This window comes from Melanostigma gelatinosum (genome assembly GCF_949748355.1).
Source record: "Melanostigma gelatinosum genome assembly, chromosome: 3".
Classification (NCBI taxonomy): domain Eukaryota; kingdom Metazoa; phylum Chordata; class Actinopteri; order Perciformes; family Zoarcidae; genus Melanostigma; species Melanostigma gelatinosum.
In genome coordinates, this window is record NC_136636.1 from 27,291,048 (window position 1) to 27,317,683 (window position 26,636).

The 26,636-nt window shown below is 45.1% G+C and overlaps 1 protein-coding gene across 1 annotated transcript; it reads right to left on the reverse strand.

Annotated features, from left to right (window-relative positions):
• Positions 1-4,796: 4,796 nt before the first annotated feature.
• Positions 4,797-7,443, reverse strand: LOC306775787 (transcriptional repressor scratch 1-like; the record flags this gene model as incomplete). Its single annotated transcript, XM_079266298.1, has 2 exons — positions 4,797-5,608; positions 7,287-7,443. 2 exons carry the CDS (start codon positions 7,441-7,443, stop codon positions 4,797-4,799), a joined length of 969 nt encoding a protein of 322 aa, XP_079122424.1.
• Between the last annotated feature and the right edge of the window lie 19,193 nt (positions 7,444-26,636).

Sequence of the window (26,636 nt, forward strand, 5' to 3'; positions counted from 1 at the left end):
CTGGGCAAGTTAACGCGTTATTATCGCGTAGACACATTCATTAATTAAGGCCGACAATTATTTTATAGCGCGTTAACGCTTATTTTTAATTTTGATTTTGAAAGTCCGTTGCTCACTGGCAGCGGTGGAGGAATGGAGACGACTGGACATCGCTGCGGTAAAGTCAGCAGACACTCAGATCTCCGTGGTCAACTCAGCAGACACTTACACTTTAGTGCACCTACTGTATATGCTGAAATTCACGGTAAACGCATTTAAACGGCACGGATCGGGAGCGAGTGAAGGACTTTAATTTAGAAAGTGCACAAAATATCGGCATTTCCTCCGGGGCCGAGTTCGTGCAAGGCGTACACTATAAAACGCAGATCGGCAGAGATCTTTTCCAGACGTGGTTTGTGTGCGAGTAATTTTAGAGTGTATGGTTGATTGCGTGCAGCGTAATGTCTCAGGGAGACATAAATTATGGTTTCAATGTATGTTTTAAATCTCCTTTACTTTTTACTACTGAATTTTATTTCTTACACTGTTTCTTTAATTGTTTTTAAATCTCCTTTTCTTTTGCCTTATGTTTTGATGCTTTTAATGGTTTCATGTGAAGCACTTTGAATTACCTTGTTGTTGAAATGTGCTACACAAATAAACTTGCCTTGCCTTGCCTTGCCTTTGAAAGTTAGCGGCAAGATTACCATGAGACAACAGCCGTTTTTTTCAGTCGAACATCCGGTTTTCAGAATAAGATGCCAACAAAGTATGAATTATATTCACATTAAGTATAAAACATGCTGCACATGCTCATGCACATGCTCTGACTGTCATGAAGACAGACATTTTTGCTGAAACGTGCTGAAACATTTTATTCCTGTTGCAGAGCAGTGGAGCGTTTCACATACAGTCAGCACACTGAGCACATATAGTGAAGAGATAGAACTGCTACTGTGTAAAGGGAATACTGCTGTTAAAAATAACCTTATTTGTTTAAAGTGTTTACAAACCAAATGTTATTGACCTTTTGTTCATATAGCAGTTCTTTTAAAATGAATCACGATTAAAAATTGTAATCGTTGCCCAGCACTAATATATATATATTAGTGCTGGGCAACGATTACAATTTTAGTAAATTAGTAATTAATCGCATTGTTTATGGCAAAGTTCAATAATGAATTAAAAAGTAGTGTATTGCGCACTTTTATTTTAAAAGTACTGCTATATGAACTTTGTTGGCATCTTATTCTGAAACCCGGATGTTCATCTGAAGAAACCGGATGTTGTCTCACGGTAATCTTGCCACTAACTTTCAAAGTCCTTCGCTCTCTCCCGATCCGTGCCGTTTAAATGCGTTTACTGTGAATTTCAGCATATAACAGTTAGGTGCACTAAAGTGTAAGTGTCTGCTGAGTTGACCACGAAGATCTGAGTGTATGCTGACTTTACCGTAGCGATGTCCAGTAGTCTCCATTCCTCCACCGCTGCCAGACTTTCAAAATAAAAAAATGCGTTAACGTGCTATAAAATAATTGTCTGCGTTAATTAATGAATGCGTTAAGGCAATAATAACGCGTTAACTTGCCCAGCACTAATATATATATATAAATATATATATATATATAATGTATAGAGGCCATTATGACACATTAGGTCGAGAAATGCAGACTTTGGAGCACCCAGCCTCTGAGCGGGGACTATAGATGTATAAAGACCACTGGATACAGCCTTGGAGGAGGGAAGTTTGCCCTCCGAGTATAAAATACAAATTAAGTCGCCTGGATTTTCAGGAGCTCTTCTGCATCCATGATCCAATTGAGCAAGCAACATTTCCTTAATCAGCCTAGTTCTGATTCATGTGAATGGAGGAATACAAATAACTCTGGATTCAGCAACTACTACAATTTGTACACTCTTTTAGGACCTAATGATTCAGATAAGGGCTGTCATTTTTCATTCAAAATTTGAACTATCATTTGAACATGGGTAGAAAATATCATATTGGATCAGTAATGATTTGTTTGAATTCAAAATTCCCAGTACATAAGCGCAACAGTCTGTCTGTCTGATTCATTGCAGCTTCGTAGCAGTGAACTAAGCTATTGCTATTTTCTTTGCAAACGCAAGCGGAACAAAATCATCTGCAAAGTAATGTGTGGAAAACATAATTCAACCCATACCCATGAATAGGGAAATGCGTCTGGGATACAGTCACTTAAGCACAACAATGTCTGTCCAACTATGGTCAGAAAAACTGTTTTACATCTCAGCATAGTCTTTATATTTCCCCGCGTAGTGTCATACAACTGCACTGTGTGTCTTGACCAAGCGGCAACCTCCGGGGGGGTTGAAAAATGAACCCAAAACGGTTGTGGCCACTTGAGGCTGGCTCCAAAAGGGAGTCTGCCACCATAGACCTCCGTGTTAAAATACCCAATTGTACAGCAGAAATAAACATATTTACAGCGGGGTACAAAAAAAATAGTTTTGGTCTATATCGCTAATATCCCTGAATTTTTATTCCCACCCGTCTAAAACATATTAAGGCTTAAAGTCATGCATAATTAAGGGCTGCCACTTTTAATGACCAGGGGATGCTTGGTGGCCAGCCGCTATAGCTGTCTGCTAGGCACATAGACTGTATATAAGAAGTGGACGTAGCCATCATGACGTCACCTATTGGTTTGTGGACTGCCGTTACGAAAGCCTGGAGTTCAGCAATTTAGCCGTCGCCATCTTGGATTATGGCCGTCTCTGGTCGCGGCAGCCACCTGTCAATCACAGTAAGCCCGCCCTAAAGCATACTCTGCTTTATGGTCTATTTGACTCTAAATGGACCATAATGTACTAAATGAACATCATTCTGTACTGAAGAAGGTTTGCAACTAGAGATAGAGACCGTAAACTCATGTTTACAGTGTTTACTGAGGTAATAACTCAAGAGAGAAGTAGGGTAATCTTCCCCTAGACTTCTATACCATCTGACTTCTTTTTGCAACCGAAGAAGTCGCTCCCTGCTGGCCAGTAGAGAGAATGCAAGTCTTAAGACACTTCCGCATTGGCTTCACTCGGCAGAACTGGAGGTTGCTGCCTGGTCTAGGCGTCACCTCAGCTAATTTGAGTCACTGAACTCAACCTCTCAGCCGTGTTTGTGGCGTTAGTGCCTTGTGAAGAAGCTTTCATGCAAATATCGGACAAACAATATTGCTTGCATGCAGTTATTTGTAACAGACCCTCCAAGAAGTCTGTGCTCCAGTTTGTTCGGTTCGTGAAATTCTAGTATTATCTAATTTCTACATTAACACTAATTAGCAGGTATCTATGTCTGTACTCACCATACCTGGCTTCTTAGCTTAGTTTGTTGCACTAAAAGACACTCTAGGAGTCAGCTGTTCATTTTTCCTGGTACTTACATTACAAACAAGCCTGTCTTTCGCTCACCAAAAATTTGCATTCCCGTTATAAGATAAGATAAGATAATCCTTTATTAGTCCTTCAGTGGGATAAGATAATCCTTATGTATTACAGTTCATGTGAATTACTAATGCATCTTGCTAACCAAGCTAGCGCTGACGTTAGCTTGTAATTTATGGTCACTTCTGGATCCAAAAAACCAAGATGGCGACCGCCAAAATCCCAAACTCAAGGCTTCATAACGGCAGCCCACAAACAAAGGGTGAGGTCACGATGACTACGTCCACTTCTTATTTACAGTCAACGGTCCTGAGTGGGCAGTCAGACGAGGTTCTACAGTAAACGTTACTCCACTCGTTTCTGGTGCCCCAGCTGCCTCACTTGGGTTGCAGCCAGTAGGTGAGTCCTCAGACAATCTTATCTTTATTGGTCATTTTGCCTTCTACACTTTACTTCCACACACTGGAACCTCCTGTCCACGTGTCAAAGTGTCCTTGGGCAAGTCCCAACACATCCCGCCTTGCATGGCGACTCCATTGCCATCAGTGTGAGTGAATGAGAAGCAAATTGTAAAATGCTTCGTCCAATGAGATAGAAAAGCACTATGAGGTGTAGTCCATTTACCATTTGCATTTGTCTAAATCATTTTAAGAGCGCCCTCCGCTGGACTGCAAGGTGCACTACATCATGGTCTGTACATTTTGAATTCAAACTAGTCATTACTGAATGTTACATTTTTCCCCATGATCAAACTAATGGATTTTGAACCAGAAGTTACTGCCCTTGTGAAGATGATTTATAATATGTCATATTTAATGTGTTCAACTATAAATGTGTGTTTCATTTTTGCATGTATTCAGGCTTGAGGGAGGGAGTTTTAGGAATTATTTTCATCAGTTTTATTGTCATCACCAAATTGATCAGAAATATAGAGTGTCAGAATATATTTTGGCTTTTGTTTTCAACAAATCCAATACATGGCTTCTCATAAATCTATCTTAAATTCACAAATACATCAACCAATAATAAATAAATAATCTTCAGAATTTGCAAATAAATAGTTAAATAAATTAATAAATACACAAATACTTTTTTAACGCAGTAGATATTTTTGAGGTAAATTAAGAGCTTGTTGGCATATAAAATAATACTGGCATGGAAATTATTGCAATTTCAATTAATAAAAAACAATATAAAATATTCTATACTTGTGAACAACTGAGATTTTTTATGAATTTCATACATAATTCCTGAATAATTTCAAGTGAGGTTATTGCTCATATCAAAAGGCAGGATTATGATGCATGCATGTGAAAGCCTGAGAATAAGCTTTTCTCTGACTTTTGTATGAACTATTAAAAAGCGTATAAATAGAAATGAAAAAGATGAATATGTCGCGATCAGTCCTCAGAGCTGCAGTCATCCTCTGGTTGGTGCCCCTTGAAGCAGGCCGACTCATAGTGCTTGTTCAGGTAGGACTTGAGTGCGAAGGTCTTGCAGCAGCGCTTGCAGGAGTAGTGCTTGAAGGCTGAGTGCGTCTGCATGTGGGCGCGCAGGTTGGAGCGGTCGGCGAAGGCCTTGCCACAGTGGGCACAGGCGAACGGTTTTTCCCCAGTGTGGGACCTCATGTGGCCCTGCAGGAGCCAGGGTCGACTGAAGGCTTTGCCGCACACCACGCACTCGTGCTTTAGGTCGTGGGTCAGCATGTGCATGGCCAGTGCCGGCATGGACACGTACACCTTGTGGCAGGTGGGGCACTTCCTGGCCTGCTGGCTGTCCAGGCTGCGGTGAGTCTGCTTGTGTCTGCTCAGATTGGAGGACGTGGCGTAGGACTTGTCGCACTCGCCGCACACGTGACGCCCTTTAGATTTCCCTTTGGCGGGGCTGCAGTCCACCGAGCCGACGCCCTCACTGCTGTCCGACTGGCTGCCTCCCTTGCGGGGACGCCTCTGGCTGGGCCTCCGGCGGGAGCGGCCGTCGGAGACAAGGAAGGCGCCAATGCCGCACACCCCTAGCTCAGGGCCGCTGCCGTCCGACTCAACCGTGCCGCTGGAGACGGGACTGTCCGGATGCTCCATGTCGTGGTCAGAGAACTCCTCCCCGCCGCTGCCACCTGGGGAGTACAGGGGCATTAAGGAGAGCCCGGTCTGCTCATGACCTGGCTCCTTTGTGCTCTGTAACACTGAGGGGATGATGTAATCGTGGATGTAGCCTGGGAAAGGAAAAATACAATGTGTAAAGAGATGGAACATTGTCATGATCCTGATAACCTCTGATGAAAAGTGCCCTCTTATCCAAACCCCTAATCAATATGAATCCTACACAGGAAGCTATTTGTAAGAGCAAGGTTCAGCAAGCTTTGGGAATGAAATATTAATGAGTCTTTGGGTGCACAGTTCTGCCCCAATCAATACTTCTACTGGCTTCAACAAGTGCCATCATAGGGAAGGAAAATAAAAAGGTGAAAGGCGCATTGTGGCTGAATATGAGTCTAACACAATGTGCTGACATTGACAAAACAGTCAGCGGAGCAGTACTTTGGCTGAGCATCGATCCACCTCTCGCCACCTCGCAGCAGCAGCACATCTAAATCTGGGAGGGAAGGGGTGGGGGTGGGTGATCAAAACAGAGCTTCCCAGCAGTGAAATCCCCTCAATCACTAAATCATTTTAATCAGATCATTCCCCATCTGTGGCGTTTTTGAGAGCATTCATGAGTATGGTGAGGGGGAGATTGAGTGACAGGTGGGGGGACTGCGATTTGGCAAAGAGGGATGGGAGGGAGAGTGTGTGTTTGGTGGGGGGGGGGGTTGATCTTGACAGCAGTCAATGGTATATTGAGCCCAATCCCCCCCCCCCCCCCCTCCACACACACACACACACACACACACACACACACACTGGAACACAAAGGGAAGCAGACAGCTGGCATCCTAAATCTGGGGGACAAATGATACAACTCGAACACACGATCTGTGATGCTGGTGGTGGAGGGGTGTGTGTGTGTGTTGGGGGGTGCGATCTGCTCAAAGCGCACATTTCTTTGGATGTTTCTCAAAGGCAAACACACACACGCACACAAAATATTGTTTGTATTGCAGGGTTGCTCTGCACATCCCGCCTCCGGAGGAAAATGTACTGTCTGCCAATGCACTGCTCATGTTGCACGTTATTGAATTACCTGCAGCACTCTCTATTTCCCAGTCAATACCCATCTTCTAAAAACCCTGTTCCATCACCTCTCGCTGCTCCACATATGGATTGTGTTGCTGCAATCCTACTCCCTGTGGCTATCTAACATCCTGCAGGATCAGATGGAGAGAGATGGAGAGATGAACGGGGGTGGGGGGTGGAGGGGGTTGATGAGAGGAGAGACTCAAGGGCAACTGCACCATCTAAGGACAACACAGTCCCATGTGGCTATCTGCTTTCTCTTGAGTCTTTTTTTTCCCTTCTTCTTTCTAGTTTGACCTGACAAAGGCTTGCATCAGATGTAGAGCCTAATGCGCGTGTACACGTATATCTCATCATTCATGTGCACAATAGCATTAAAGCCAAAGGCCGCTGTGTGATCTGGTTGGAGTATTAAGCAAATTGAGCTGGCGTGACCTGAATACTATTTAGCATCCGCCGAGTTAGGAAACAAAAGTCCTGAGGCATATGGAAGGGGGAGGGAGCGACGCCTGTTGTTTGTTTTTTTTTATTTCCAAGAGTGATTATGTAGCAAACACAACAACATGAACAGCATGCATGATTCCCTGTCTGTTTATTTTTGCCTTTTTTGCCGCTTCTGTACTAAACACCGTATGGATCATCTCCAAAGTAGGAAACCGATAGCTACCAGCCAGTAGACACAAGAAGTTTAAAACACAACTAGAGAGAGAAACTCACCATTTTCACTCAAACGCACCGCCAAGTTGGTGGCCGACTCTGTGATGGCATGTGTGACAGTGTGTGAGTCGTCCCAGTGCTGCTGCTGCTGATGGTAGTAGTTGGAAGACGAGAAATCGTGAACCTTCGGCTGCTTCACCAAAAAGGAACGTGGCATTTTATTTCCCTGATTTAATAAAAAAAAAAAATGCTGTTGCTAGAGCCTCATAGAAAACCAGGCTGATGATGAAAAATTTAAATTAAAAAAAGAGGAGAAATGTGATGAGCTTCCGAGCGGCCTTCTCGAAAAAGGCCAAACTACAAAAAGGTTGACAAAAAAATCTGTCCTGGACTCAAAGGTTTAAAGCCAGCGGGGAGGAAGAAGAGGGAGAGTAAATGTAGTGAAAGCAGCAGAGAGAGAGAGAGAGAGAGAGAGAGGGGACAGGGAGGCTGGAGAGGAAGACAGAAAGTGGCAAAGGAGAAACAGAGGCAAAGAGAGAGAGAGAGAGAGAGAGAGAGAGAGAGAGAGACACAGACAGAGAGAGAAAGAGAGAGATGGCTGGACTAGCTGAGCTCAGCACTACTGCAGCCTTTTATATGTGGGGCACAAGCCCCAAAGATCAGGTGGTGCTTTGGAAGAGGGAGCTGCTTAGCATTAATCCATCAAACATCCCCGGGGACACACATCAAATTACCACGAGCCGTCTGTGCTTCTCCCCGCACGCACGCGCACACACATGCACATACACACGCACAGAGCAGTCAACTAACCCACCTCCTCCTCCCACATCCTCCACCTCCTCCTCCTTTCACCCCTCCATCTCCCCTCTCCCAGGGAGGGAGGGCAGACAATAGTGGTGCAGAAGCACGTGGGTGACACTACACACAACATCTTGTCCTCCATTGTCTTTCAATGAAGTAGCTAACACAATTTATGCTGCCCCAAACACACACCCCCTTACTGCTAACACCACCACCACCTCTGATATTTCATCCTCCTCATCATCATACACACATCCAGCTCATTGCAGAAATGTTAAACCTGCAGGAACATTGTCTTGGTATGTCCCTCAGATTATGGATTGGGTTTTGTGCATTTTCATCAGATTTAGGTCAGAGTCACTTACACACATTCAGATGCCTTCATGTGTACTTGTCTGGAATCTCAGTCATTTTAATAGTAATGGTGTCTGTGGTAACAGGAAGTAAAACCTGTCATGTACTGAGCATGAGGACAAATCATTTTAACAGGATTATTTATTAGTCTATTTACTTCTATTTTTATTTGTATTTGTTCAAATCCTTTCACCAAACCTGCTCCTTCATTTCAGAAAATGTAGCTTCTTACAATTTACAATATCCATATAATATGTTTTTTACATCATTGTTATTATTATTATCATTATAGTTTTTTATAAATGTTGTCCTCAATATACAGTTCAGAGAGAGATGTCTGCCATATCATTTTCTAATCTTCTTTTAAGTCATACGCAGAATTTTAAAAAAGCATTTAGACTTTTTTTAATGTCATAACCTTTATTTACCTTCGACATTATGAGTGTTCGGTGAGGGGCTTTTTTTTACCACGCCACATGACTGTCGAGGCCAAAACAATTCATGATATTATTGCGATACTTTCAGAAAATGTGAAGAAAAACAATAATAATGCAGTCACTTCATTAATTTTGTAATTTGTGTTTTGTTTCTTTTTTTTTTAGCAAATTAATTCAAAATGCGGGAGGAGGGAAGTGAGAGTATGTCACCATAACTGTTTACGAAACATTATTTCCCAGGTTCTGGATTATTAACATGATTTTTTCATTTCTGAAAACTCTAGCTGTTGATACCAGCATATCGAGACACCCCTATCTTGCACATTACTTTTCATTGTTATGTCACTTCTGTAATTGTAAATTGTGCAAATAAATAAAACTCAAAGTATTTCAACTACTTAGATCAAATATCATCTTCGCACCAACATGGACAAAATTCAGCATATATTTTGAGGAGGGATTTTGGTGCATATTTTATATTTTTCACTTCCACCCTCTGTATGTCCCTGTTTATGACTCAGCCCTCCATATGACCATGTAAAAAAGGATAAAAAAGGCCCCCACGGTGACTTCCGGTCTGTCGGCTGTGACAGGCTGACCTCAGGGTGCCTGCAGGGTCAAGAGGTCACATTCTGGTTAGCCGGAGAGACGGCAGCAGCTTAAACCTAGCCTGGACAGCTCGCCCACAGATGGCTCTGTAAGATACAGTTCAGTATGACTGGACCATAAAAAATGTAATACAATCTCACAGACAAATGTTGACGGGGGGCATTTTCATTATCTCTGGTGTGGTCTACTGTTAAAGAAACTCAAAGGCGCTGAAAAACCCCCGAAGTTAAACAATCTCCATCTTAACGTATGAAACACACAATTATAATTTTTTTGTGCAGACCCAAACCAGCACATCTGCTAACTAGTATTGTGTGTATTCAAAGTATGAAACATCCGTCTATGCACAGCAATGAGTCACACATTGGGTTGTTGCATTGGGTGACATGTTGAAAGGCGGACTGGGGGAACAAAGTGGTCCGGGAGTTACTGTCAGACCGGCCCACTCAATACACGGCGCGTTGCCCACTCAATGCATCGCACGTATCGACCAGTCAGTGGCCTACTTGGAAAAATACCCATACACTTAACATTATTTTGAATGATTACAAAGAAATGACATCATATATGTTTTTTTTATAACATTTGGATCCACCAATTTGCCCGGATGGACACATTGAATAAAATGATACTGGCTATTGTAACACTCCAAGGGAGGTATTGTTTGCTAGATGAATATGCTTAACTCTGTGCTAGTATCAGATGGTTATACGCAGTGGCGCTGGTGGAACATGTTCTAGGTAGGGCTGTTTTCTATTTCCCTTTACTAACTTGAGGGTTACCGTAATAATTCCCTTTAACAGGAAACAATACAATCGAACTATATTCAGGTTACCTTTAATTCGAGTTTACAACAAACGCAACACACACACACAAGCTGGAAAAATTAAATGAAAGAAAACCCCTCGTTGCTGGCAGGATGTCGCCTGAAGCGTGGAAGTCCAAACTCTTAGTCTGCTTCACTCAAGAGAGCAATACGATAAAAGTGTGGTACCTTAGTTAATGCTGCTGATAAATCGGTATTACATTACTTATCCCCTCCCCCCCAAAATAAAATAATAGTAATATGATAAATAAAAATAAAATAAAAATATCTACATAAAAGGCTGTAGTGATCTAGAATTAATTGTGGAAGGATAACATATAGCAGATATGTCACTATCTATGTGTGGCATTCTAAACGTGAAGAGGCGGGGCTTAGGCGGCTTGTCTGTAGTTCAGATCAGAGACGCTCCGTGAACTACTTCTATCGACCAGAATGCCGGCGCTGAATCTATTTGAGGATGCTGATTGGCTAAATTGTATTTCACTCATTTATATATTTAATCAGCATTAAAGCATCATTGGCTAAACTGCTTCATAGACCCGCCTCTTTGGGGCAAATTGCATGCTGGTTGTCTGATTGTGTGTGTGTGTGTGTAGGGGTGTTGCCGGCTCGCAGATGGAAACCACAAGTGTGAATACAGATCGCGAGGAGTAGTATAAATCTTTGTCAGTGACTATGAGCTTTATGTATTAGAGTCAATTTAACGTGTTCTGTGAAGCATAGAATACAGTCGGGGTCGGCGATCTTAGAGCAAGGGCTGGTTGATGATGGAGATGATCCGGTATTGGACCGGCCCAAACCCCGTCGGCCTACCGGGGATTCCCCCGGTATCCCCTATGGCCAGCCCGCCCCTGGACATGTTCATTTATCACCATGAACACAAACAATGTAGTTTACTTTGACTCAATCCCACACACACCGTCCTGCTGGAGGCGGTGGGTCAAACAAAGACAGGACTTTCACCAAGGAAACAGCTGTTTATTTACCTTGTGAAAACAAAAGTGAACATTGACTTTATGCTTGTTATGTAATGTTATGTAAAAAAAGTATTCTCCAGTCAGTTGTTGTTAGTTGACAGTAATTGTGTTACATTGTAACGGGAGTCATATTGTTACGATAGTTCTGTTATAACGAGTTAGGGTGGTAACGGCAGTTAAATTTTTCCATTTTTAAGTTACGCTGTTGCGTTACGCTGTTATGTTACGCTGTTATGTTACGCTGTTATGTTACGCTGTTATGTTACGCTGTTACATTGCTATGTTGTTACATTGCTATGTTGTTACATTGTAACGTAGCTACATTGTAACGTAGCAACGTTACGTTGCGTTGTTTTATTGTTACATTGTTACGTTGCGTTGTTTTGCTGTTACATTGTTAAGTTGCATTGTTGCATTGTTATGTTGCATTCCGTTGTTTTGTTGCATTCCGTTGTTTTGTTGTTACGTTATTACATTGTTACGTTGCGTTATTTCGCTGTTATGTTGCATTGTTTTGTTGCTGTTGTTGCATTGTGTTATTTCGTTGTTATGTTGCATTGTTTTGCTGTTATATTGTTACGTTGCGTTGTTTTGTTGTTACGTTGCGTTGTTTTGTTGTTACGCTGTTACATTGTTATATTGCAGTGGTGGGCCGTGCATTTTATACCTGGGCCTTCACTGCTGTCCTGCAGCTGAAATACCACCTTATAACCACATTGTGGCGCCACAGCTAATTTTTAAGGCTGTAACTATGTACATCTTCGTATTAAACCGTTCGGTACGAGTCGTCTGAATAACACTCGAGCATTTAGATGTTATGATGTGGTGGGTTCATGGACCCGAATGCAGACTCAGACAGCAGAGTTCTATTTCAAAACCAAGATAATTTATTTCTCTCAGTCAAGGGAAAAGACAGGAAATGGACAAAGTCAATAGCACGGTTCCAAGCCGGAAAGTGGCTAATCCTGCTGAGCGGCAGATGAAACTGACAGGAAAACTGTCAAACGTCAATACGGAGGCGCGTCCTCGCGCTCCGCTCGGATCTTAGCCAGGAAGTGGCCGGTCCGCGGCTAGCAGGCAGGCTGGATCGTCTGTGTGACACCCGAGGCTCGACACAGGAACGCCAAGACTACACAGTTGATCTCCGAGGAACTAACTGGAAGGCTTCTTGTGGGACTCGTAGGAGGACACTACTGAGGGAAATACAGCAGAGTTAGACATAAATCCTCACAGTACCCCCCCCCCCCCCCCCTCAAGGGGAGCCTCCCGGCAAACCGCCAGGCTTATCGGGGTGCAGGCGATGGTATGTGCGGAGTAGCTCTGGATCCATAATCCGGGAGCGAGGAACCCAGCATCGTTCCTCCACACCATACCCCACCCAATCAACGAGGTATTGGTAACCCCTACCTCGTCGGCGGACATCCAGGAGACGGTCGACTGTGTAAACTAGACCGCCTTCGATGAGTCGGGGGGGGTGGAGGGGGTTCGGCCGGAGGGTTCAGAGGACTGGAGTGAATGGGTTTGAGAAGAGACACATGGAAAACAGGGTGGATCCTCATGGATTGCGGGAGCTTGACCGTGACCGGGTTGATAACGGAGAAGATGGGGAACGGGCCAATGAATCTGGGAGAGAGCTTCTTGGATTCAGTGCGTAGGGGTATGTCCTTGGTGGAAAGCCAGACCTGTTGGCCGGTAAGATAGGTGGGGGCGGGTGTGCGGCGGCGATCAGCCAGACGCTTGTTTTGTTCGGAAGAACGAAGTATGGCAGCACGAGTCTCTCTCCAGACTCTTCTGCATCGGCAATGGTTGATTTGGACAGACGGGACGGAAATCTCGACCTCTTGGCTGGGTAGAAGGGGAGGTTGGTAGCCAATGGAGGCCTCGAAGGGGGAGAGACCTGTTGCCGTGGAGGTATGGCTGTTGTGTGCGTACTCTATCCAGGCCAAGTGACGACTCCAGGAAGATGGATTTTCCGCCGCTACACATCGGAGCATGGCTTCTAGCTCCTGATTAAGCCTCTCAGTCTGCCCATTGGTCTGGGGGTGAAAGCCGGAGGAGAGGCTAGCAGTGGCACAGAGGCTGCGGCAGAACGCCTTCCAAATTTGGGAGGAGAACTGAGGACCCCGATCAGAAAAAATATCCATAGGGATGCCGTGGAGTCTAAAGACATGTTGAACCAACAAGTCTGCGGTCTCGTGGGCCGATGGGAGCTTGGGAAGGGGAATAAAGTGAGCTGCCTTGGAAAACCGGTCCACGATGGTAAGGATGACCGTGTTGTTCTCGGAGGGTGGAAATCCGGTGACGAAGTCCAATGCCATATGCGACCAAGGCCTGTGGGGAACAGGCAGAGGTCGTAATAGTCCAACAGGGGGTCTGTGTGAGGCCTTGTTGCGCGCACAGGTGGTACAGGCTAGGACATACGCTCGGGTGTCATTGTCCAAAGATGGCCACCACAAGGAGCGCCGCAGCCAGTTGATTGTACATCTTATCCCAGGGTGGCCGGAGAGTCGGGAGTCATGAGCCCATTGTAGGACCCGGGAACGGACAGAAAGGGGAACGAACAGGCACCCAGGAGGACCACCTCCTGGTTCTGGCTGGGTCTGCTGAGCCTCCCGCACTGCAGACTCTATCGCCCAGGTGAGAACCCCTAGGACACAGGCGGGTGGAACAATCGTGTCCAGAGCTGGGTCAACCTCGTCTGGGGAAAACTGCCAAGAGAGGGCGTCGGGCTTGATGTTCTTACTTCCTGGGCGGTAGGTGATGGTGAAGTTGAAACGGGCAAAGAACAGAGCCCAACGGGCTTGGCGGGAGTTCAGTCGCCGGGCAGAATGGATGTATTCGAGATTTCGGTGGTCGGTCCACACAATGAACGGGTGGACTGACCCCTCCAACCAATGTCTCCATTCCTCCAGAGCCAGCTTGACGGCCAGTAACTCCCGGTTGCCCACATCATAGTTCCGCTCGGCCGGGGAAAGGCGGCGAGAGAAAAAAGCACACGGACGGAGCTTAGAGTCAGTGGTTGAGCATTGTGATAATACTGCTCCTACTCCGGTGTCGGAGGCGTCCACCTCGACCACGAACTGGCGGCTTTCATTCGGCTGTACTAGGATGGGGGCTGATGTGAATCGCTCCTTGAGGGCATTAAACGCCCAGTCGGCCTCGGGGGACCAGGAAAAAACCACCTTAGAGGAGGTGAGTCTGGTTAAGGGTGACGCCATCTGACTGTTGTTCCGAATGAACCGGCGGTAGAAGCAAATCCTAGGAATTGCTGGAGCTTCTTCCGGTTAGAGGGGACCGGCCATTTGGTGACCGCTTTAACCCCGCTTTAACCTTTTCTGGGTCCTTCCGAATCTGACCCTCCTCAATGATGAAACCAAGAAACTGTACGGAGGTGACATGGAATTCACATTTCTGGGCTTTGATGAAGAGTTAGTTCTCCAGTAAGCGCTGAAGGACCTGACGGACATGGTGGCAATGTTCCTGTAGGTTTGAGGAGTAAATCAGAATGTCGTCGATGTAGACAAACACAAACCGGTTGAGAAAATCCCTGAGCACGTCGTTCACCAAAGCCTGGAAAACGGCTGGTGCATTTGTAAGTCCGAATGGCATGACCAGGTACTCGAAATGTCCCAGGGGAGTGTTGAAAGCGGTCTTCCACTCGTCCCCCTCTCGTATCCGAACCAAGTGGTAAGCATTGCGGAGGTCTAGCTTGGTGAAAATTGTGGCACCGGGTAGGGATACAAAAGCAGATTTGATTAGGGGTAGTGGGTACTTGTTCCGGGTGGTGATCTGGTTTAACCCTCGGTAGTCGATGCAAGGACGGAGACTCTTGTCCTTCTTGGCTACGAAGAAAAACCCTGCTCCCACCGGGGACGATGACGGGCGGATAATTCCAGCAGCAAGGGAGTCTACGATATAGGTCTCCATCGACTCGCGTTCCGGTCGGGAAAGGTTGTACAGTCGGCTGGGGGGCAGGGTGGCGCCGGGGAATAGTTCTATGGCACAATCGTAGGGTCGGTGGGGTGGCAGGGAAAGGGCTGATTCCTTGTTGAATGCCTCGCTGAGATCTGCGTACTCCAAAGGGACCGAGGTGAGATCAGTTCCGGTAATAGGGGTGTGGAGAGAAGAGGTGTGCCGGGGAATTGCGGACTTGATGCACCTCGAAAGACATGTAGGGCTCCATCCAATAATTCTGTTTCCTGCCCAGTCTATCTGTGGGTTGTGGTCCAGGAGCCAAGGATGGCCCAGAACCAGGGGCGTCAGGGGCGTAGAGAAGATGTAAAAACAGATCTCATGTTGGTGGTTTCCTGACACAAGCAGGGTAATAGGGCAAGTCCGATGCGTGATATTGGTCAAGCGACTGCCATCCAGAGCGTTCGCCTGAAGAGGGCATTCCAACTCCTCCAAGGGAATCCCATGAGCGAAGGCCAAGGAGGAGTCCAAAAAACTCTGTTCTGCTCTGGAGTCAATCAGGGCCAAGACCGGTAGAGCACCGGACGGCAGGCATAACTTAGCTGGTAGTGTGAGACGGGACTTGGGACGGGGAAGTCGGGTGGAGTCGCTCGCCAGTATTCCCACTCTTACTGGCGAGCCCTCTCTTTTGGGCGCACCGGGCAGACAGCGATACGGTGACCCTGCTCGCCGCAGTAGAGGCAGGCTCCTGAACGGATTCGTCGCTCCCTCTCATCCTGATACAGATGGAACCGTCCCAACTGCATGGGTTCATCCCGATCCTCGGGAGAAGGTGCCGGGGCAGGCGAGTGCTGGTGGCCTGAGGTGGAACTGGGGACCGGTGACCGGAAGTGGTTACTGGCTGACGAACCGGAGCCGGGAGCCTGTAGTTACGCTCTCTCCGACGTTCCTGCATCCGAGTATCCAGTCGGATGGTGAGAGCTATCAGGTCTTCCAGTGTCTTAGCCTCCTCCAGAACAGCGAGCTCGTCCCTTAATCCCTCCGACAGGCTGCTGAGAAAAAACCCCTTTAGCGCCCTCTCCTCCCAACCGGACTATGCGGTCAGGATGCGAAAGTCAATGGAATGTTCAGCGGTGCTAGCAGAGCCCTGATGGAGGCAGAGGAGGTTCTGAACAGTGACCTGAGAGTATGTAGGGTGGTTGAAAGCTCTCTTAAACGCCTCCAGGTATTGTCCAAAAGAAACCGTATCCAACAGGTTCTGAGTGAACCAGGCCTGGGCCCAGTCGAGAGCACGGCCATGTAGCAACCTGGTCAGATAGGCAATCTTAGAACTGTCCGATACATACGTGCAGGGCTGTTGGTTGAACACGAATGTCGTCTGGAGCAGAAAACCTCTGCATCCTCTCATGTCTCCGTGGAAAGGTTCAGGAGACGGAACAAATGACTCACGGACCCGGGGACCTGCAGGTGGAAATCCTGCTGCGGCTGCTGGGTCCATAGTTATGGTCAGTCCGTTCTGTTATGATGTGCTGGGTTCATGGACCCGAATGCAGACTCAGACAGCAGAGTTCTATTTCAAAACCAAGATAATTTATTTCTCTCAGTCAAGGGAAAAGACAGGAAATGGACAAAGTCAATAGGAGGTGTCTCCACGCCTCCGCACTGTTCCAAGCCGGAAAGTGGCTCATCCTGCAGGTGAAAACCCGAGGCTCGACACTGTACGGCAGGCAAGTTGAAAAAACGAAATGCATCGTTTGTAGCAGATCTTCAGAGAGTGAACAAACGGACTACTCACGGGTCGGAATACCAGGTAGGTACACGGACCGACTGACAACTGGGATGAGAGTGACAGGAGTATTTATGTCAGCTGGAGGCAATTACAGGAGATGAGGCACAGCTGTGCCTACGGAGAGAGGCGCGGCAGCGGGCGGGACTCGTAGGAGGACACTAGTGAGGGAAATACAGCAGAGTTAGACATAAATCCTCACATTAGAGAATGCAAAACCCTAAATTCAGGAAAATATAATGTTCTCAGCTGGTCTGGCTGTGGGATCCACCGTCATTCTTTCATGACAAGCCGCAACCCAAAGAGAGTGACATTTTACTTTCACAACATGAATATTGAATGCACCTCTCTGCAGTGTCTTTCCTCCTCTCAGCACCTTGTGTCATGGTGCAGCTCAACTCAGTCAGAATGCATTTTGATTGGTTGACCTAAATCACGTGATGCGATTCACTACCCATCAGCCTCAGCTGGGCAGTTCAATTTTGTGATAGTCACGTGCTCGCCCACAGCACACTGCACCTAGCGGGAAAGATACAGATGAACACTGAGCTGCACGTAATGCTGACGTCATTATAGGCGGCTAGCGGCCGCTGACACGTCAAAGAATACGCCCAGCATGTAAAACTAAAGATCTGATTGGTTGAACACTATGCTTTTTACCATGTTTTACTATGTACTGGCTCTGTGGCACTCTGAGATTTTTAAAAAAAAAATGAAAAGTGCGTTACAAATAAAATACATTATTATTATTATTATTATGACAATCAACAATATCGTCCCCATGTACTTTAATCTGCACTGGCTGCAGAGCCGAGTCTGCAGGCATCTAGCATAGACACACATAGAGGTGAGATCTGAGAGCAACTGAGGAAGACAGTAGCTGTGCAATGAGAAAATAAGATAATGGGGAAAATATTTTTATAAATTATAATACATGTAGTGCATTTAAGAAAAATTATTAAATTATAAAATAAATTATAATTTCTTTTTTTAATTTTTTTAATATAAATAGCTTTGTGATTCTCTTTAGGCCAGCAGAGAAGGCCTTGCAGGCCCTGACGGCCCGCCACTGCTATATTGTTACGTTGTGTTGTTACATTGTTACCTGATGTTGTTACATTTTCTTTCCCTACAAACCATGATTTATTTTCTAACCTCAACCAAGTAGTTGTGTTGCCTAAATCTAACTAAACGTTTCTCAACGATAACCATGTGTCATTGTGCATTTCTGCATGTGTGATACGAGGCTGATATGAAACGTTTTCATGAAAGATATTTTTGGTTCAGAAACATCGTCATTTAACATATCTAGTGGTTTGCAGATACCTATAATGCCAAACATTTTTCTGGCGACCTGGTTGTTAAAGCCAGATAAACTAACCCATTGTTGGTTTGGGTCTTTTCTTTGAGATTTGTGAACAATATGAAACCTATCATCCTTTACCAGAAACGTTGGCTTTGTTTGTAGACTTGAAGTCTTAGAAATTGTATTTTCTTAAAACAAATGGAAAACATCAGCCAGTGGGGTTTTATTTAATGTTGTATCTTCTTTCCAGTGTTGTGTACACGTGTTTTTCAATCCTACATACAAAGGGGAATTTGTGCAGTGATGTCATAGATGAGAAAATTAAGCAGAGCAGAGAGATTTCCCAGAGGATCAGTGAGATATCATCAAACAAAGCAAAGGCTGACAGGCAAAACAAAATAAGGCCTGTTTTGGCACAAAACTGCCTGCATAATTCAATCATTTTATTGTAATGTTTGCCTTAAAGTCGCAAAGAGGTATTACACAGCCAGACATGAAGTATTTCTGCGAGAGAAATCTGGCCGCTGCCGTCCTTGTGTACGTGATACTGACTGCTGAGTCTGATTAAATGCATGTTAAGTAGCGTTGCACCCAGAGACTGTCTGTCTAAGCCTGTTGAGCAGCGATAAGTGAGATAATTTGTGTTAATCACATCCAGTCATTAGAGAGCCATCTGAAAAACAAACGCAGGTCCTTTTCACCCAGGCATCTTTTCAGCACCTCACCAAAAAATCTCCCACTCCGCCATGTAACAATGAGGCAGCTGCACGCCAGTGAATGAGAGTGATTGTCTCTTTTCTTTTAATCAGCACTCAGTGAGTGAGAAAAAGGAGAATTTACCCTCTTCACTCTGCATGGTTGATTGTGGTTAGCCGCGGAGAGTGATTTGTGATTTATGTTCCGACACATTTCATACTTTCTTTTTTTTAAAGCAACCATCTTTGTGCAAATGGTGTTAGGAACACTCCACTGAGATTTGTCTTGCACGCATCTCTGCAGAAGCAAATAACACAACACCTTTAAGTCAATTTGGAAGTGACTGGTTAAAGTCTCGCACAATCGGCCACGTCGGCGCCGTGTCACCTCAAGTGGGGAAGTGGGATGAGAGGTCAGCAGAGGAGATGAGGAAAAAAAGTGCCAGCCGTCAGGTGGGGTGACTGACATATAGATAGAGCAGGGATGCTGATGAGGCCAACAGGGACGCCAAAAAAGGGGGGAGGAGGCGTTGTACAACTGCATTTTAATCTAGTCAGACCTCAATCCTTATAAAAGGAATCTGTCCATCTCTCCCCTTTCCATTCTGAGGGTCATCAATCACTCAAGTCGCTGGCCTCTGCTCCAGTTGGATGTCAGAGTCTCGGGAGCAACCGGGCGAGAGCTGCAGATGCTGTCCAAAATGGAAAAAACCACAGCAGCGAAGGAGAAACATGGTGGATGGAGAGGACGAGGACATGGCAGACGCAGCTCTGAGATAGATAGTAAAACAACAGGTGCATTATTATTTACTACAAATAGTCACAAATATTCACAAAGTCACAAATATTAGTTTTCCGATTTTACGAAATACTCTGTTTGCTTATATTCTTGGTGAAATATGCCGGCTTAATGCCTCACGGTCCCCGTCCTGGTGTCCTTGGCCCCTGGTATTGACAGTTTTCCTCGGACACCCGCCTTGGACTTCACCATGCCAATAATGCAGCATGTATCTGGCCAAGGGAGGGGGCATACACTGCTTCTCCATTTCTGTTCAATACACAATCAACTGATGGTGTCAGTGGGAGTGACATTGTCTCTACAAGTGTCATTCGCTGGCCTTGAGAGCACTTACACTAAATGGCTCTTCGCCAAATAGCCCTCCAGCTCTGGCCGCTTCAATTGCACTGTCAAAAGGAAAATTACCTGCCGCGGGGGCCCCAAATGGGGGCTCTCGCCTGATAAAGGATCCTGGGAATCATTAGGCTAATGTCTCCGCATTAAAGCGGACCCAGTTTCGCCTGCGAGTGAGGAATGGAGGCTAAATCACCACATCTGCATGAACAAGGGACAGAGTGAGTGACGATTTGTCTTAATTGAGAGGCGTGTGGCAAGACAGTGTGTGTGTGTGTGTGTGTTAGGGTTGAGGAGGAGGGGGGCTGAGAGAGAAGTTTCAGTGGGCTCCAGCTGTAACGCTACGGCGACAGACTGCCTGTCTCTTGTTGGACAAGGTGGGGTTTGAGGTTTGGGGGGAAAAATAGGGAAAGTGAGGTGAAGGGGAGGCGGTGTTTGGGGCCTCTCACTCTCACACACCCTTTGTCTCCTGGCCATCTGCTGGGGTTTCATAATGGTTGTGTGTGTGTGTGTGTGTGTGTGTGTGTGTGTGAAGGGAAGGAGGAGGGGGATACATTCCGTCACCTTACAACCATCCACGCTCCGCAGAGCGACACTGGGCAATCTGAGGCAGGCCAGGCCACAGGAGGCTGCAGACGCTCTGCCACACTGGGAGACAAATGTACCGCCCCGGTGACCCCGCTCAGATGACTCTCCATTTCCCAAACGCTCACTCTGCTTTATTGCTCATTTGGTTAAGGAGTGGAGAGGTTATTAATGGCAACACCAATAGGCAGATTTCAAATCGACAGATCGACGGATTCTCAAGAACAAAAAAAGAGCGCAAACTCCTGACCTGTCACATTGTGAAATGTGCTTTCAGTATTTTCTTGGGAATGTGACAAGGCACATGCAAAATAGTTTTGGGCTAGCAAGGACTTTTACCCCGCAGATCATGTCATTCCTTTGCCACAGCAGGATTCATGATTTAGCGTCACTGATGCGTCCAAAACTGACACCAGAGAGGGTTATAGTTTGAAGTTTAGGGCCACAGAACAAATGTCGCAATTTGAACAGTTGGGAGTGAAAATGTGTCGCGTGTACAGTAAATGTCCTTTTTGAGGCGACAGGGTTGCAACAGGACATATGAGGGGGGCAGTTAAAGCTTAAAGGTGCTGAATGAAAGTTCAAACTAGCACAACTTTGGTAGATCAAAAAGCTTGTAGAAAGCTCCTCAGAAATGTAAATGATCATTTCTTATTTGATAGAAAATAATAATGTATCATGGGGATATAGATTTTCTGATATAAAATACATTTGCAGGAACTTACATTTACATTGTTATTATGTGTATTTTAATCAGGCTGTAGATGTGCACAGTAAACAAATATTCTGGAAAATAAATGTAAGACCAAAGTCTGTATAAAGACTATGTATATATGGTGAGTGTGACAAGCCAGTCACAGATTGTATTATTACCTAGTTTATTGTTTATACTAAGTGTATTGCTGCAAACTGGAAACCAATATTTGCTCTGTTTCTCACTATAAGGACATTTCCTGACTTTATTTCATAATGATTGTGATGTAAATGATTACAGCATATAACAAATTATTCAGTTTTAACAATACACTTTTTTTTCTTTTTTTTATGAGAAATATATTGTTTTCCGATTATTATTTTTATTGTTTCATTCACAGATGTAAAAAAAGGCCGTCAAATATGTTTTATAGATGAATAGTCACAAAACATATATCAGTAAATAAATTAATTGAACCTAAATAAAATAAAATAATGCAATAAATTGATAGATAAATAAAGAAATAAGTAATTAAAAACGAAAAACATTAAAACAGCCGGTATGAATAAATACCCAACAGGGACAAATAAAATAAAAAATCATACATACTGTACATACACTCACACACTATATATATATATAGTACCAGCAGTGTATTGCCCTCGCATCAGATGTGTGCTTTTCTTGTCAAAGCTCAACAGCCGAGAGGAAATAGTTAAGTTTTGGCAGTGGTGGGCCGTCGCGGCCAGCTACGCCTTCTCTGCTGCCATAAACAGAATCACAAAGTTATAGCTATTTCATAATTTAATAATTTTTCACAAATACACTACATGTATTATAATTCTTTCACCATTAGCTTATTTTCTCATTGCACAGTTCCTGTCTTCCTCTGTTGCTCTGCTTCCAGCCTGCAGCGCTGCTTCTAGCACAGCTTGTTTTAAGGAGAGCTTTTATCCAATCAGATTCAGCCCCTCTGTCTCTATGTAAGGAAAGAGGCCAGAGAGACCCTTTGCAGTTTAAGTAAATGGGGGGAGTTATTGTTGATTGTCATAGTCTTCAACCAATCAGATCTTTAGTTTGACATGTTGGGCGTATTCTTTGACGTGCCAGTGGTACTCAGGTAGCCTGCTAAGTACGTCTGCATTAACGTGCACCGTGATTGGTCAGTGGGCGAGCATGACTTTTGTCAAACAGAAAGCTAGCTAGCAGATGTTAGTATTTAGTAAGAGTTCAGATTGAAACATATGTAAGAGAAGTTATGACATTTTTAGCATTTTGCTTGGTGTAGATTCTTTCTTTTTTTTACCTCGCTTTGTTTTTTTAACACTCAATGGCTGAAAGAGGAGGATAAATGGATTTGGGAGTTACTGACTTTGTTAACAAAGAAAGGAGGATGGACTTTGTCTTCAAGTGAAGGCAACTTTGGTAAGTGAAGTGCTTTTGTTTTCTTACATCTGCAGTAGTGTTACTACTGTGTTCCTTTGTCTATCATGTTGTTTTTATGAATAAAATGAATGGCTCCTGCTCCAGTGCTGCAGTGTTGCTGGATTGATTTGTTGTCTTATAAATATATGTGACTGGTTCTTGTGAGTTTGTTCTTGTCATTGTGTTAATTACATTGATTTGGACTATATGCATTGTCCGTTAATTACAAAGCATCCCATCATGAGCGGGGTTATTGTCCGGACAATTGAATCCGTTCGGGCTGTTGTTTTCTTTTACAAAGCAAGAATTGTGGTCTGGAGAAATGGGGATTGTGTGGCTTTAACCCTGTTTCAATCAGTAGGGAACAGCTAAATGCTGCGGGCAGAGTTCGTAGCTTGTGTGCCGCTGTGTGTTTCCCTGCTAAGCTACTTTAGCCTCCCTGAACACACGTGCGGGGACGGGGAACGTTGTTCCGCGTTCAAAAGGTCGCACAGCCCGTTGTCTATTATGTGAGCGCAGTCCAACGAAAACATTATATTTCCCGCAATTTAAGCTTCTGCAATTTCCAAATGTACTAGTAATAATAATAATAATAATAATTCTTTATTTTATATAGCGCTTTTCTAAGTACCCAAAGACGCTTTTACAAGGTTCCATGCACACCATTCGCCCAGTCATACCGGTAACGGTAGTATTATTCAAACGTTATTGTTCGGTTCGTAAGTTTCATACCGAACGGTTTAAAAGAATACGTGTATTATTACACCCCTAGAAACCAATTAGAAATTAGTAAGAGCATTCATTATTGCTTAACAGCATTCCAACAGCTAGAAAAAGCATTTCCTGCTGAAAATGCATTGGAATGCTGAAAGCTGAAATTAATTGTGAAAAAATTGCTGAAAATTAAGATATGGGAGACTATTTGTCTGAAAAATGTTGAAGCCCGAAAGCATTTAAACTGCACTGCTGAAAAACCTTCTCGTTGAAATGTCTAACTATGGTGTCTGTAGCTGAAAGTATGAGGAAGAAGAAGGCTTTGAAAGTTGAAGTATAACAGGATTTGAAGATGTTCTCCATAGAGATCCCATTCAAAAGAAAATTGCAAAAAGCTTAATTCAAAAAGTTTAAATATTACAAATATGAAAAGTCAAAGCACCCCTCTCCTGAAAGAGCTGAACATTTTGATATTTGAACAATTCCCTAAGACCTGAAAGACTGTATAAGAGAGAGAGACAGAGAGAGAAGAAAGAATGAGTGAGAGAGAGAGCGAGAAGAAAGAAAGAGAGAGCGAGAAGAAAGAATGAGTGAGTAAGTGAGAGAGAGAGAAGAAAGAATGAGTGAGTGAGAGAGAGAGAGAGAGAGAGAGAGAGAAGAAAGAATGAGTGAGAGAGGGAAGAAAGAATGAGTGAGAGAGAGAGAGAAGAAAGAATGAGTGAGTGAGAGATTTTTTTTTGATTTTTAGAAAAACCTTTATTTTACCTCAAACAATATGAACAAACAAAACATCGTTGCCGTGGCAATGGATTAGAAGCAACTCTTCACAACAAAAACAAAACAAAAAACAATCAAAATAGTGTCTTTTCACAATATGTGAGAAGCGTTGAGTTCATTCAGCTCTATACTTAATCCTAGATCTGAAAAATGATCTGTAGAGTCAGGAGTTCAGGATGCTCCTGCTCCGCCGGTTGAGTCCTCAGAGGGTCACAGCATGCTGCTGAGACCTGGAGTCCTCAGAGGGTCACAGCATGCTGCTGAGACCTGGGTCGTGCCGTCCTGGATGCCCGTCCTGGCTCCGTCCACCAGCGGTCCGTGAAACAGCCGGTGTGAGGACGTGGGCCCCGGTCTCTTTACTTAGCTCCATCTTTGTTCATCTCTTTCCTTATTGTCTGAACTATCTTCTTTAGTCTGAAGCCTTCCTGCTTCGTGAGACCTCCTCTGTCCTTGCGCCTCATGTGCGATCTGGCCGAGCTGGAGAGCTTCTCCTTGTCAGAGAGGTAGTCCTCCACTCTGGCTCCTTTCACGTTCTTGCTTTTCTTCAGATACTCCTGTATCTCCTCCACGCTGTATCCTTCAGAGTCCTTACAGCTGCCGGCCTCGTGTTTAGAGGGCTCACTTTCAGCAGCAGTGTCTTTCTCCAGACTGGATTCAGCGTCTTTCTCCAGACTGGATTCAGAGTCCTTCTCCAGACTGGATTCAGAGTCTTTCTCCAGACTGGGCTCACTCCCAGCTGCTCCTATACTTGCTGTCATTGCCACTTTTTTGGCCTGTGAGTTTCCACTATTTTCCCCCTTCTTTCTCTTCAGCCGAGGAACCTTGAGCTGCTCCTCGTCTTCCTCCATATCTACCTCACTACCTGCCTCCACCTGTCCTCCAGTACTCTCCCTCACTCCCTGCAACCCACTTGTCTCCTCCACCCTCACCTCTTGGGCCACCCCCGTCTCCTCCACCCTCACCTCCTGGGCCACACCCGTCCCCTCCACCCTCACCTCTTGGGCCACACTTATCGCCTCCCCCCTCGCCTCCTGGGCCACACTTGTCTCCTCCACCCTCACCTCCTGGGCCACACTTGTCTCCTCCACCCTCGCCTCCTGGCCCACACTTGTCTCCGCCATCATCGCCTCCTGAGCTCCACTTGTTCCCTCATGTCCATCCTGCTTGTCCCCTCTGCCCTCTTCAGTGCCTTTCTGGTTCTGGACTTCATGAGAACCGTTTTTCCCAGGACACTCTCTGCTCATATGCCCTTCTTTCCCACAGCTGTAACATTTAAAATCATCAGTCTTCGCAAAAATGACATAGTCAAAGTCCTCTACAGTGATTTTGAACACGAGGTTTACCTCCCTGCTCCTGTTGCTGGGGATCATGAGGACATGTCTCCTGTGAGACACTATGTGTTTTAACAGCGGGGACTTAAAACCAGAGGACATTCTCCTAACCGGAGACACCACCTTCCCGTGCTTGGCCAGCTCTCTGATGATGTCATCGTTCCTAATGAACGGAGGAACGTTCGATACGGTGACTTTTACTGCCGGTGAGCTGAGAGCGTAAGCGGGTAGGAAAAGCTCGCCCACCTTGACCCCGGTCTCCGCCACCACTTCCGCAGCTTCTACGCAATCTAAAAATACGAACACCCGAACAGCGGCGGGATCCTCACCCGGTGCTTCCTGGTCAAATCAATCAGGCCCATGGCGGCGCCTAGCCGCCGACAGCTCGCGCTGATCGGCTACAAACACCCCCAAACAAAGACCCTAAAAGTGCACACAAACCCGTGAACCCTCCACACTACACTACACTACCATCCCCAACATTACCCAACGAATAAAAATGTCGAAAAAATCGTTAATTCTCGCTCTCAAAACCCCGCTCCTGCAGCTCCGCACACCTCCTTCCACTCAGAGAGAGAGAGAGAGAGAGAGAGAGAGAGAGAGAGAGAGAGAGAGAGAGAGAGAGAGAGAGAGAGAGAGAGAGAGAGAGAGAGAAGAAAGAATGAGTGAGTGAGTGAGTGAGTGAGAGAAGAAAGAATGAGTGAGTGAGTAAGTGAGAGAGAGAGAGAAGAAAGAATGAGTGAGTGAGAGAGAGAGAGAAGAAAGAATGAGTGAGTGACTGAGTGAGTGAGTGAGAGACTGTTGAAAAAAACTTTATTGACACCGCTTTTTTAGACATTCCAGTTCCATCATTGAGATAAAAAAACGAATTATTTTCCGAACACGATATGGTATCATTTAAAACGGTTAACCAAATAAGGTCCACCAAACATAAACGCGTCTTTAATTGTCTGTCGGCTGAGACCCCGACTCTCACTTAGTGCCCACTTTGTCCAGTTCTTTGTTCACTTTGTGAACTATTTTCTTGAGTCTGTATCCTTCCTGCTTCG